Source organism: Mustela nivalis (genome assembly GCF_964662115.1).
Source record: "Mustela nivalis genome assembly, chromosome: 3".
NCBI lineage: Eukaryota > Metazoa > Chordata > Mammalia > Carnivora > Mustelidae > Mustela > Mustela nivalis.
Genome location: NC_139022.1, coordinates 108,885,060 through 108,897,570, shown reverse-complemented (window position 1 = coordinate 108,897,570; position 12,511 = coordinate 108,885,060). Strand labels below are relative to the sequence as shown.

Genomic DNA, 12,511 nt, shown 5'->3' with positions numbered 1-12,511 from the left:
GCCTTCCTTGGCATTTTCATAAGAATTTTAGGATTAGTTTGTCAATTTGCAGTTTTGGTTGGGATTGTGTGTACATCAGTTTGTATATCAAAATTTGGTCATATCTGGTTCACAATTACATTTAACCATTTCGCTGTTCCTACTTAGCTCTTAAAATTAGTGTCTTGGGGACGCCTGGGTGGCTCAGTTGGTTAAGCAGCTGCCTTCGGCTCAGGTCATGATCCCAGCGTCCTGGGATCGAGTCCCACATCGGACTCCTTGCTCGGCAGGGAGCCTGCTTCTCCCTCTGCCTCTGCCTGCCATTCTGTCTGCCTGTGCTCGCTCTCGCTCTCTCTCTCTGATAAATAAATAAAAATCTATTAAAAAAAAAAAATTAGTGTCTTGTACACTTAACAAAATTAATAGTGTTACTTTAAAAAGCTTTTAAAATTCTGTATTGAGATCTGCAGGTTGATTCTGTTGAGCTGACATCCTCAAGGAAATGAACTAGTAAAAACTTCCAAATGAAATAGTAATATCAGTAGTTACCTAGTGTATGTATTCCTGTATACTACACATACTTGAACTGCTGAAACTGTTTTTCTTGGCCTCTGATCAGTCATTGGCTCTGGTGAATACATTTTGCATTTTGGTCTATAAAGGTTAAAGTTGCTTCTAGAAAATTGGTTTCTTTCTTTCTTTTTTTTTTTTTTTTAATATTTTATTTATTTACTTGTCAGAGACAGAGTGAGAGAGTGAGCAAGGACAGGCAGGGGGAGTGGCAGGCAAAGGGAGAGGACAAGCAGGCTCCCCGCTGAGCAGGGAGCCCAATGAAGGACTTGATTCCAGTACCCTGGGATCATGACCTGCACTGAAGGCAGACACTTAACCAATTGAAACTGAAAATTGGTTTCTGTGTAGAAATCTTCTGATCTGCAGTTGTTCAAACTGAAATCGTCTGGTTACTTTTATTCTTATTCATTTGGCACCATGAGTGAGCATCAGTCATTTGAAATTAATGAATTTTCATGTCATTATTGATAATTATAAGTAACATTTATTGAATGTTTTTATTTTCCAGCACTTTGCCAAACTTCTGTATGTGGTATCTTAATTAATCTTCATGACAGTATCTTCTTTTACAGATAAGAAATGAGGTTTGAATACTTGGCCCAAAGCCACAAGAGAATAGTTTGGGAAAAGCTACTATTAAAAAACTATATAGGGGCGCCTGAAGGAGCCACTGAGGGTGGCTCAGTGGGTTAAAGCCTCTGCCTTTGGCTCAGGTCATGATCCCGGGGTCCTGGGATCGAGCCCCACATCGGGCTCTCTGCTCAGTGGGGAGCCTGCTTCCTCCTCCTCTCTCTCTGTCTGCCTCTCTACCTACTTGTGATCTCTGTCTGTCAAATAAATAAATAAAATCTTAAAAAAAAAAAAAACTAAGAGTAGGTGTAGCTTCTTATTAAAAAGCACATCATTAATAATCTGAAATTTTTTCAGTTATTACAAGCCCTCAGGTAGAGAGCTATACCACAGATACGGTGAAAGACAAAAGCGAATGACAAAACTTAGGAAGCTTCTTATATAAAAGAAGGGGAAGAAAGATACATTTACTAAGAAAATGAACCTTAAATAAATATATGATTATCCTTCTTTTTTCTTAGATACTTCTAAAAAAAATTCCTCATTTTTTTAACACTTAGTTGGTAGTAGGTGCCTGATTATCTGATCTCAAAACTGTATCTAGGTTATGCTAAGTTTCAAGTCCACATCATTAAATTTCTCTTTTTTCCTTTTTTTTTTTTTTTAAGATTTTATTTATTTATTTCAGAGAAAGAGCATGGAAATATGAACAATGGGAGAGGGCGTCTAAGGGAGGAGGAGACTCTCCACTGATCAGAGAGCGGTTGCTGGGGCTCAATCCCAGGATCCTGAGATCAGGACCTGAGCTGAAGGCAGACTCTTTTTTTTTTTTTCTTTTAAGATTTCTATTTATTTATTTATTTGTTTGTTTGTTTGTCTATTTTGTCAGAGAAGAGAGAGAGCACAAGCAGCAGGCAGGGAGAGAAGCAGGCTCCCCGCTGAGCAAGGAGCCCAATGTGGGACTTGATCCCAGGACACTGGTATCTTGACCTGAGCTGAAGGCAGATACTTAACTGACTGAGCCACCCAGGCACCCGATCTGACTTTGCTTTTACCTCATAAGCCATCTTTTAACATCCTTACATTGGCTTTAGGGGTCTCAAGAGGGCAGGTTCTAAAACTCTAGCTACTAATGTTATATATAAGATTTATTCAACTTGAGGGACGCCTGGCTGGCTCAGTGGGTTAAAGCCTCTGCCTTTGGCTCAGGTCATGATCCCAGGGTCTTGGGATAGAGTCCCGCATCGGGCTCTCTGCTCAGTGGGGACCCTGCTTCTCCGTCTTTCTGCCTGCCTGTCTGCCTACTTGTGATCTCTGTCTGTCAAATGAAAAAATAAAATCTTAAAAAAAAAAAAAAAAAAGAATTATTCAACTTGAGGGGCACCTGGGTGGCTCAGTTGGTTAAGTGCCTGACTCTTGGTCTCAGCTCAGGTTTTGATCTCGCAGTCATGAGTTCAAGGTCTGTTGGACTTCACACAGGGCTTGTGACTACTTAAAAAAGAAAAAATTATTCAGCTTGAAAAAATGTCTACTTTAGGGGCCCCTAGTGGCTCAGTGTAGGCCTCTGCCTTCGACTCAGGTCATGATCTCAGGGTCCTGGTATCAGGCCCTACATCGAGCTCCCTGCTTCCCCTTCTCTCTCTGCCTGCCTCTCTACTTACTTGCAATCTCTCTCTTTCTCTGTCAAATAAAGAAATAAAGTCTTTTTAAACAGTCTACTTTATGAAATGTAGCATGTTGTGGTTTCAATTTTTTTTCTTAAACCTGTGAAAAATCTCTATAAGCTCACTTGTATTTTGTTAAACATTAGGTTGTTTCACCTTTGTGGCCAGATGTATCATACATTTTTGCTCGTGTTGAGTTGGTAGTGTACCTTGTCCTTTTGTTCTTTCGACCTGTCTGTATTGCCATGGATATATATCAGTGCTTCCTTGATAAGGGAGTTATATGGCAGTAATCTGTATCTTCAGTTGTTAACAGGGCACTGATTTGTCTTGTTCGGAGCTATAAGGTTCAGTAATAACAATCACGTTTCATTTTGACCCTGGAGAATTGAACAGTATTGAAGAAACATTGAAAATTTTCGTATCTGGGTCTCTTTATCCCTTTACTTTAAAAAATCACAAGGTTTTACAAATACAGGTAGAATATCAGTAAAATTCATTTATTATCTATTTCACTTACAAATTCAGAGGATTTAAAAAGTCCTGGAATTTGGACACGTGGTTGGCTCAGTGGGTTAAGCCTCTGCCTTCTGCTTAGGTCATGATCTCAGGGTCCTAGGATCAAGCACCATATCGGGCTCTCTGCTCAGCAGGGAGCCTGCTTCCCCCTCTCTCTGCCTGCCTCTCTGCCTACTTGTGATTTCTCTCTGTCAAATAAATTTTTAAAATCTTAAAAAAAAAAAAAAGAAAAGAAAACTCATGAAATCAAGGCAGCAAGATACTGGTAGATATAATGAAAAATACCATGTCATTCCTAGTTTAGTTTTGTGAGTAGTGTTAAACTTCTCAGATATCAGTGTTTTATAAAGTGTATACTTTAACTTTTGTATCATTTCCTGATTTTTTAAGCCTAGGAAGTGTTCCTTTGTTTTCTTTTCTTCCTTCCTTCTTCCTTTCCTTTCTCCTTCTCTTCACCTCCCCTCCCTCCCTCCCTTCCTTCCTTTCTTTTTTTTCTTTGAGAGAGAACTTGTGAGCAGGGGAGAGGAATAGAGTAAGAGGGAGAAAGAGAACCTTAAGCAGGCTCCAAAGCTCAGCAGAGACCCCCACATGGGGCTCGATTCCACGACCCTGAGATTATGACCCAAGCTGAAAACAAGAGTCTGTCCTCAACTGACTGAGCCACCCAGGCACCTCTAGTTTGTAGCTTTAGAAAGCTGTCAACCTAATTAATGTTAATTGAATGGACTATGTTAATAGGTCATTAATAATATTTTATTCATGTTAATTTCTATTGGAATATTTGACATGGCCTTGTTGAACCTCTGTGACCAGTTAATTAAAATTAATCAATAAACAGGGCATTGAATCTACCCTATAAGTGATTTGATGCTCCTTTAATAATTGACAAATAAGAAGCATGTAAAAGAGACTTGAAAATGTGTAAAGCATGCATATAAATTAGGAAGTCATAAACCTGAGCAGGTAACATATTTCTGGTAATTTGTTAGTGATTTTAATTAAAATGTAAATCTGGAAGTTAACACATATTTGGTAAAAGGCTGTTCTTCTTAGTTCTTAAGTGACTTGTAAAAAACTGATGTTTCTGTAGGTTCTACACCCGCATTAGTGAACCCATCTCTGCCTACCACTTTCCAACCAGGAGCTCCTCTTGGGCCCCCTCCAACTGGAGGACCACCTCCAGTGAGGGCAGTCACTCCTCAGAAACCATCACATAGAGCTGCGCCCCAGCCCTCATTCAATTCAGTTGTCAACCAAGAAGGTAAGCAAGGCAAAAACCAAGTCAAATCCTAATGTTTTGACTGGGGGGGGTGGAAGGATCAATATTATTTGAATTTTTGCATTCAGGTATTATTTTTTCCAGAAAATTTAGTTGTTTCACTTAGGAAGGGCTTCAAGAATTTAGAGTTTAAAAAAGTTCCTTAGTATTCTACTACCCTGTATCGGGCCTAGCATTTAGGAACTACTGTTATCTTTTTTTGTTGCTGGGCAGATTTTAACAATCATGGCTCTAAAGTTAGATGCTTTTTGGCGGAGGAAGGTGAGAATTTCTGTTTTTCTGGGCATGGTGTTAGAACTGTCCTTTTAATACATTGGCTCTTTTCCATGAAAGCAGTGTTTTTTTTTTCTGCTGTTATTGTAAATGTTAACAAATATTCATCAACCTAAATAAAAAGTAAAATATACAAGCATTTTGAAGTTGTATGTAAACAGGAAAATGTTTTTTTTTTTTTTAATTTTTTTTTTTTTATAAACATGTATTTTTATCCCCAGGGGTACAGGTCTGTGAATCACCAGGTTTACACACTTCACAGCACTCACCAAAGCACACACCCTCCCCAATGTCCATAATCCCACCCCCTTCTCCCAACTCCTCTCCCCGCAGCAACCCTCAGTTTGTTTTGTGAGATTAAGAGTCACTTATGGTTTGTCTCCCTCCCAATTCCATCTTGTTTCATTGATTCTTCTTCTAGCCACTTAAGCCCCCATGTTGCATCACCACTTCCTCATATCAGGGAGATCATATGATAGTTGTCTTTCTCTGCTTGACTTATTTCGCTAAGCATGATACGCTCTAGTTCCATCCATGTTGTCGCAAATGGCAAGATTTCATTTCTTTTGATGGCTGCATAGTATTCCATTGTGTATATATAGCACATCTTCTTTATCCATTCATCTGTTGATGGACATCTAGGTTCTTTCCATAGTTTGGCTATTGTGGACATTGCTGCTATAAACATTCGGGTGCACGTGCCCCTTTGGATCACTACGTTTGTATCTTTAGGGTAAATACCCAGTAGTACAATTGCTGGGTCATAGGGCAGTTCTATTTTCAACATTTTGAGGAACCTCCATGCTGTTTTCCAGAGTGGCTGCATCAGCTTGCATTCCCACCAACAGTGTAGGAGGGTTCCCCTTTCTCCGCATCCTCGCCAGCATCTGTCATTTCCTGACTTGTTGATTTTAGCCATTCTGACTGGTGTGAGGTGATATCTCATTGTGGTTTTTTTTTTTTTTTTTTTTTTTAAAGATTTTATTTATTTATTTGACAGAAATCACAGTAGGCAGAAAGGCAGGCGGAGAGAGAGAGAGGGAAGCAGGCTCCCTGCTGAGCAGAGAGCCCGACGCGGGACTCGATCCCAGCACCCTGAGATCATGACCTGAGCCGAAGGCAGCGGCTTAACCCACTGAGCCACCCAGGCGCCCCTCATTGTGGTTTTGATTTGTATTTCCCTGATGCCGAGTGATATGGAGTACTTTTTCACGTGTCTGTTGGCCATCTGGATGTCTTCTTTGCAGAAATGTCTGTTCATGTCCTCTGCCCATTTCTTGATTGGATTATTTGTTCTTTGGGTGTTGAGTTTGCTAAGTTCTTTATAGATTTTGGACACTAGTCCTTTATCTGATATGTCGTTTGCAAATATCTTCTCCCATTCTGTCAGTTGTCTTTTGATTTTGTTAACTGTTTCCTTTGCTGTGCAAAAGCTTTTGATCTTGATGAAATCCCAATAGTTCATTTTTGCCCTTGCTTCCCTTGCCTTTGGCGATGTTCCTAGGAAGATGTTGCTGCGGCTGAGGTCGAAGAGGTTGCTGCCTGTGTTCTCCTCAAGGATTTTGATGGATTCCTTTCGCACATTGAGGTCCTTCATCCATTTTGAGTCTATTTTCGTGTGTGGTGTAAGGAAATGGTCCAATTTCATTTTTCTGCATGTGGCTGTCCAATTTTCCCAGCACCATTTATTGAAGAGGCTGTCTTTTTTCCATTGGACATTCTTTCCTGCTTTGTCGAAGATGAGTTGACCATAGAGTTGAGGGTCTATTTCTGGGCTCTCTATTCTGTTCCATTGATCTATGTGTCTGTTTTTGTGCCAGTACCATGCTGTCTTGATGATGACAGCTTTGTAATAGAGCTTGAAGTCCAGAATTGTGATGCCACCAACGTTGGCTTTCTTTTTCAATATCCCTTTGGCTATTCGAGGTCTTTTCTGGTTCCATATAAATTTTAGAATTATTTGTTCCATTTCTTTGAAAAAGATGGATGGTACTTTGATAGGAATTGCATTAAATGTGTAGATTGCTTTAGGTAGCATAGACATTTTCACAATATTTATTCTTCCAATCCAGGAGCATGGAACATTTTTCCATTTCTTTGTGTCTTCCTCAATTTCTTTCATGAGTACTTTATAGTTTTCTGAGTATAGATTCTGTGCCTCTTTGGTTAGGTTTATTCCTAGGTATCTTATGGTTTGGGGTGCAATTGTAAATGGGGTTGACTCCTTAATTTTTCTTTCTTCTGTATTGTTGTTGGTGTAGATAAATGCAACTGATTTCTGTGCATTGATTTTATATCCTGACACTTTACTGAATTCCTGTACAAGTTCTAGCAGTTTTGGAGTGGAGTCTTTTGGGTTTTCCACATATAGTATCATATCATCTGCGAAGAGTGATAATTTGACTTCTTCTTTGCCGATTTGGATGCCTTTAATTTCCTTTTGTTGTCTGATTGCTGAGGCTAGGACCTCTAGTACTATGTTGAATAGCAATGGTGATAATGGACATCCCTGCCGTGTTCCTGACCTTAGCGGAAAAGCTTTCAGTTTTTCTCCATTGAGAATGATATTTGCGGTGGGTTTTTCATAGATGGCTTTGATGATATTGAGGTATGTGCCCTCTATCCCTACACTTTGAAGAGTTTTGATCAGGAAGGGATGCTGTACTTTGTCAAATGCTTTTTCAGCATCTATTGAGAGTATCATATGGTTTTTATTCTTTCTTTTATTGATGTGTTGTATAAACAGGAAAATGTTTTAAAGCATTGTCTTCAGATATAACTTTAAAATACAAGTTTATTAGTTTAAACAATATATTTTGTCAAGTAAGAAATTGATTTTAGCAATAACCTAACCAATGCAACAAAATGTGGAAATAGGAAAACAGAGGAGGGAAAAACCGCTGTCCATATCCTACTTCTGAATACGATGAATATTATTTTTGTTTTTTTTCTAGCATTTCCTTTTTTTAGTATTATATAAGTAGGGAAAAGAGCGACCTGTGAATATTTTGGAAAGAATGGTGTTAGCAATGAGTAACAAAATGAAAATGTCCCACTGTCTGCCACATTATAATTTTGAAAATCAAGCTACAATAAATATTTGCATTTTTAACCAACTAAAAATATGCCCAGTGTTTTCATTTTCTTTTACAAACAGTTTTACTAAGGTTTTCATATCAACTCATGGTTAAAGTCATGGTGGTCTTGAGAGGTAGAAAGGAATTAACTGATTTTATCAACTATTAAACTTAACTGTTGGTGTTAAAATGACTGTTAGAGTTAGCACCTTTGTACTTAGAAGCTAGAGGTTGATTCTATTTACTAATTTTAGTTTCTTCTATACCTGACTTAGAGTTCATAAATAGTAGAGGTCCTTGGAATAGATTTAAATTCTTCATAAGCAGGTGTTCCTGGCATTTATCTTTAAATTTTTTAATTGGAGGGAAAGGAAGTTAAGACTTTTATTTTATTTTAGTAGCTGATCCCTAGAATAAAGCAATCATTACATTAACTCATATCAACTTCAGATTAATTCTAGATTCCACTCTGTTCCTTAGTTTGAAAAAAAAACTATATATTTTTTTAAGATTTTATTTATTTGACAGAACACAAGTAGGCAGAGAGGCCAGCAGAGGGAGAAGCAGGCTCTCAGCTGAGCAGGGAACCCGATGTGGGGTTCGATCCCAGGACTCTGGGATCACAACCTGAACCGAAGGCAGCCATTCAACTGACTGAGCCACCTAGTTGCCTCCCCCAAAAAAGTATTTTTATCTTCATGATTTATTTTCTCTTTAAATAGTATTGATTTTGGTGACTTTTTTTTTTCAGTGTGTACTGTTCTTTAGAGGTTTTTAATGCTCTCAACTGCTGAAATCTTTCAGATAATATATAATTTTACAAACTGCACGAAGGACTATCAGTTTTAGAAGTTCATAAAATTATTTAAAACTTTTATATATTTTGGGGGTGCCTGGGTGGCTCAGTGGGTTAAAGCCTCTGCCTTCAGCTCAGGTCATTATCCCAAGATCCTGGGATCGAGTCCCACATTGGGCTCTCTGCTCAGCAGAGAGCCTGCTTCCCCCTCTCTCTCTGCCTGCCTCTCTGCCTACTTGTGATCTCTGTCTGTCAAATAAATAAATAAAATCTTTTTTAAAAACCCACAACTTTTATATATTTTGTATACTTTAAAATGTGCATTATTTGAAATTTTTATTTCAAGATTTGACATTTTTCCTGGGTTGTGGACTAAAATATTTGGAAAGTTACATTAAAGTTTAGACATTAGTGCTCAAATTTTTCAGAAATTTTAACAATTTTTCTAGTTTAAATATTGTAATAAACTTCTTTTTTAGGTATTGCATCAAATACCAATAATGGATCTATGGTGGTTCACAATAGTTATGATGAAATTGAAGGCGGTGGCTTCTTGGGTGAGATGCTATAAAAGATGATTTTTGGTTTTTTGTGTATGTGTATGTTTGTTTTGTTTTAGTATGTGTTTATTATAGGAAACAGTGAAGAAAATTTCATAATCTTATCACACAGTAATACCTCATGGTAGCATTTTTTATTTCTATACCTTTAGATTTTTTTATTAGTTTTCTTTTCCTTTAAGAATTGGGATCATGGGGGGCGCCTGGGTGGCTCAGTGGGTTAAGCCACTGCCTTCGGCTCAGGTCAAGATCTCAGGGTCCTGGGATCGAGTCCTGCATCGGGCTCGCTGCTCGGCGGGGAGCCTGCTTCCCTCTCTCTCTCTCTCTGCCTGCCTTTCCATCTACTTGTGATTTCTCTCTGTCAAATAAATGAATAAATAAATAAAATCTTAAAAAAAAAAAAAAAGAATTGGGATCATGGGGGCACCTGGGTGGCTCAGTGGGTTAAAGCCTCTGCCTTCGGCTCGGGTCATGATCTGGCGTCCTGAGATCAAGCCCTGCATTGGGCTCTCTGCTTGGCAGGGAGCCTGCTTCCCCCTCGCCTTCTGCCTGCCTCTCTGCCTACTTGTGAGCTCTGTCTGTGAAATAAATAAATAAAATCTTAAAAAAAAAAAAAGAATTGGGATCATGATCTTTATTATTATGTTCTGGCTATAGAGTATTTTTATGAATTAAATCTATTTCAATATATTAAACCAGTTGTGCATTAATATGTTTTCATTGATGTTTTGAATTAGAATTTTAGTCTAAATATAAAGTTTAGTAAATGATACAAAAGTAAATCAACCATACCAAGCTTATTTTTTTCATATAAGCTTATTTTTATGTGTTTTTGGTTATAGTCTACATTAACTAGATTTACATCATTGCTATTATTTTGTCAGTAGTGTTTATTTGTCTTATATTCAGATTTGATAAATGAAGGAATTAAATTACCCAAGGGATTTTAGAGTTATAATTCAATGGATGTATGTGTTTATTTGAAGTATTCTAGAGTATAAAATAGAACTTAAAAGTTACCTTGTTTCTAGCAACACCACAGCATACTAACAAGAATCCCACAATGAGCCGAAGTGTTGGGTATTCATATCCCTCCTTACCACCTGGTTATCAGAACACAGGACCACCTAGTACAACTGGAATGCCACCCTCTTCCTTGAATTACTCAAGTGGGCCACAGGGCTTTACTCAGGTAAACTTTTTTTCTTCTTTTTTAACCAGCTTTCCATCTTTTGATTTAAACTGTGTAGGCATAAAAGTTTTGGGAAGCTGTAATGAATTCTTTTAACCAATTAAAATAATGGAATTTCATAAAACTTGTTTTATTACATATCCCCAGAACCAAACAAAATTGACCAGGAAATGTAGATTAGTTTTGTTATTTAGAGCAAAATTAAGTAACTAAGTCCTTATATACTTCTGTTTTCAACTGAAAACATTATAAAGGCTACTTACTTTGAAATTTTGTATCTTTAGACTCCCTTAGGTGCTAATCATTTAGCTGCAAGCATGAGTGGATTAAGTCTACATCCAGAGGGGCTAAGAGTCATCAATCTTCTTCAAGAAAGAAACATGCTTCCAGCAACACCTTTGCGGCCTCCTGTTCCAAATTTGCATGAAGATATCCAGAAACTCAACTGTAACCCAGAGTAAGGTTTCAAATAGTGTTTCTTATTCCACATGACATTTTATTCTAGGATTTTTGGATTTTGTTTTTGGCGCTACATGTTTTATGAACTAGCAGTACAACCATTAATTTATGAAAATAGTTTTGCATACAGGAAAATAGATCTTTGTTATTGCTTACTTGATATTTGAAATATTCTAACTCAGATAGGGTTGTAACTTCTAAGCTGATGACTGCTCTTACCAGCCCTAATGGAACTATGACACTCATTATCATTGTGGTGAATAAATTTTTTTTTCAAGTCCAACATGTAGGATTTGATTCTACATAATTCTTTATTTGCTCTCATTTAAAATTATTTTTCATAACAAACTTAATACCCTTCTATCCCTTAAAATGGATCTTTAGTTTAAAATGTATGTGGTGATGACTTTGTAGTGATAACAAAATCAAATTTTGTTATTTTTTAAATGGTTTTCTTAGAACCTTCAACAAAACTGATCTTTTCATTAATAAACTTAAGCTTGCATTTGTACATTTGTGTCATCACCTTTTTTTTTTATTTTAAGGTTTTATTTATTTATTTGACAGACAGAGATCACAAGTAGGCAGAGGCAGGCAGAGAGAGAGAGAGGAGGAAGCAGGCTCCCTGCTGAGCAGAGAGCCCGATGCGGAACTCGATCCCAGGACCCTGAGATCATGACCTGAGCCGAAAGCAGCGGCTTAACCCACTGAGCCACCCAGGCACCCATGTCATCACCTTTTAATTCCAGTGTAATCAAGATTTATATAAAGAAAAAGTCATTTGTTAGTCTGGGCTGTTTTATGCACAAGCCAAGCCAAGAAGAGACTGTATTTTAGTTACATAATACTGGGTTGTAACTATCCAGCCTCTCTTTCTGAATAGGACTTAAATATTTAATGGGATAAAATTTGAGAGGGCCTATTGAAAAGTTTCTTTGTAATTTGATCCACTGTTAAAATGTGTTACCTTTCATATATTTTTTTTTTTTGTCCAAAAATAATCATAGTGACAGCTGACAATGATTCTTTTTTTTATGATACATGGTTTTTACTTTGATACAGGTTATTTCGATGCACGCTGACTAGCATTCCTCAGACTCAGGCCTTACTGAATAAAGCCAAACTTCCTTTGGGACTGCTGCTTCATCCTTTCAAAGACCTAGTGGTATGTTTCACTAATGAACATAAATGTCTAATGGAAAATTATTTTGGTGGTAAGGAATTTTCTACAGTAGTGCAAGAATCACATGTGGAATTTATTTGCACTTTCTTTAGGAATTTGACCATTGACAGGTTTCTTTATTTGTAATTCAGCCATCATTTTTATTACCAAACACTTCGAAATGAGGTAAAATAAGCCTATTTTTGAAAAATTCAAGAGGTACTGAGAGAAAATAAATAAATGAACCATGCTATTTTAAAAAGTTGTAAATTATTTGCCTATTTAAAATGCTTTACCCAGTCTCCCAGTCCTGCCATTCTTGGAGTAAATTTATTGCTTTAGGAAGCTGTTCCCTCTGCTTACGGGAAGAACAAAGAAGCCCTTCCACTTTTATCATAAGGCTTGGGG

At 37.4% G+C, this 12,511-nt stretch overlaps 1 protein-coding gene across 2 annotated transcripts in view; it reads left to right on the top strand.

The window, feature by feature from the left end:
- The window catches only part of SEC24A (SEC24 homolog A, COPII coat complex component), a 67,930-nt gene that overhangs the window by 21,115 nt on the left and 34,304 nt on the right, over positions 1–12,511 (top strand). Inside the window, exons 3-7 of one of the 2 annotated variants that reach the window (XM_082725639.1) lie at positions 4,396–4,566; positions 9,210–9,287; positions 10,322–10,482; positions 10,767–10,939; positions 12,004–12,106. In XM_082725639.1, the coding sequence (XP_082581765.1) occupies positions 4,396–4,566; positions 9,210–9,287; positions 10,322–10,482; positions 10,767–10,939; positions 12,004–12,106 (686 nt within the window). The remainder of the gene's footprint in view (positions 1–4,395; positions 4,567–9,209; positions 9,288–10,321; positions 10,483–10,766; positions 10,940–12,003; positions 12,107–12,511) is intronic. The other variant, XM_082725640.1, reaches the window with a different exon arrangement.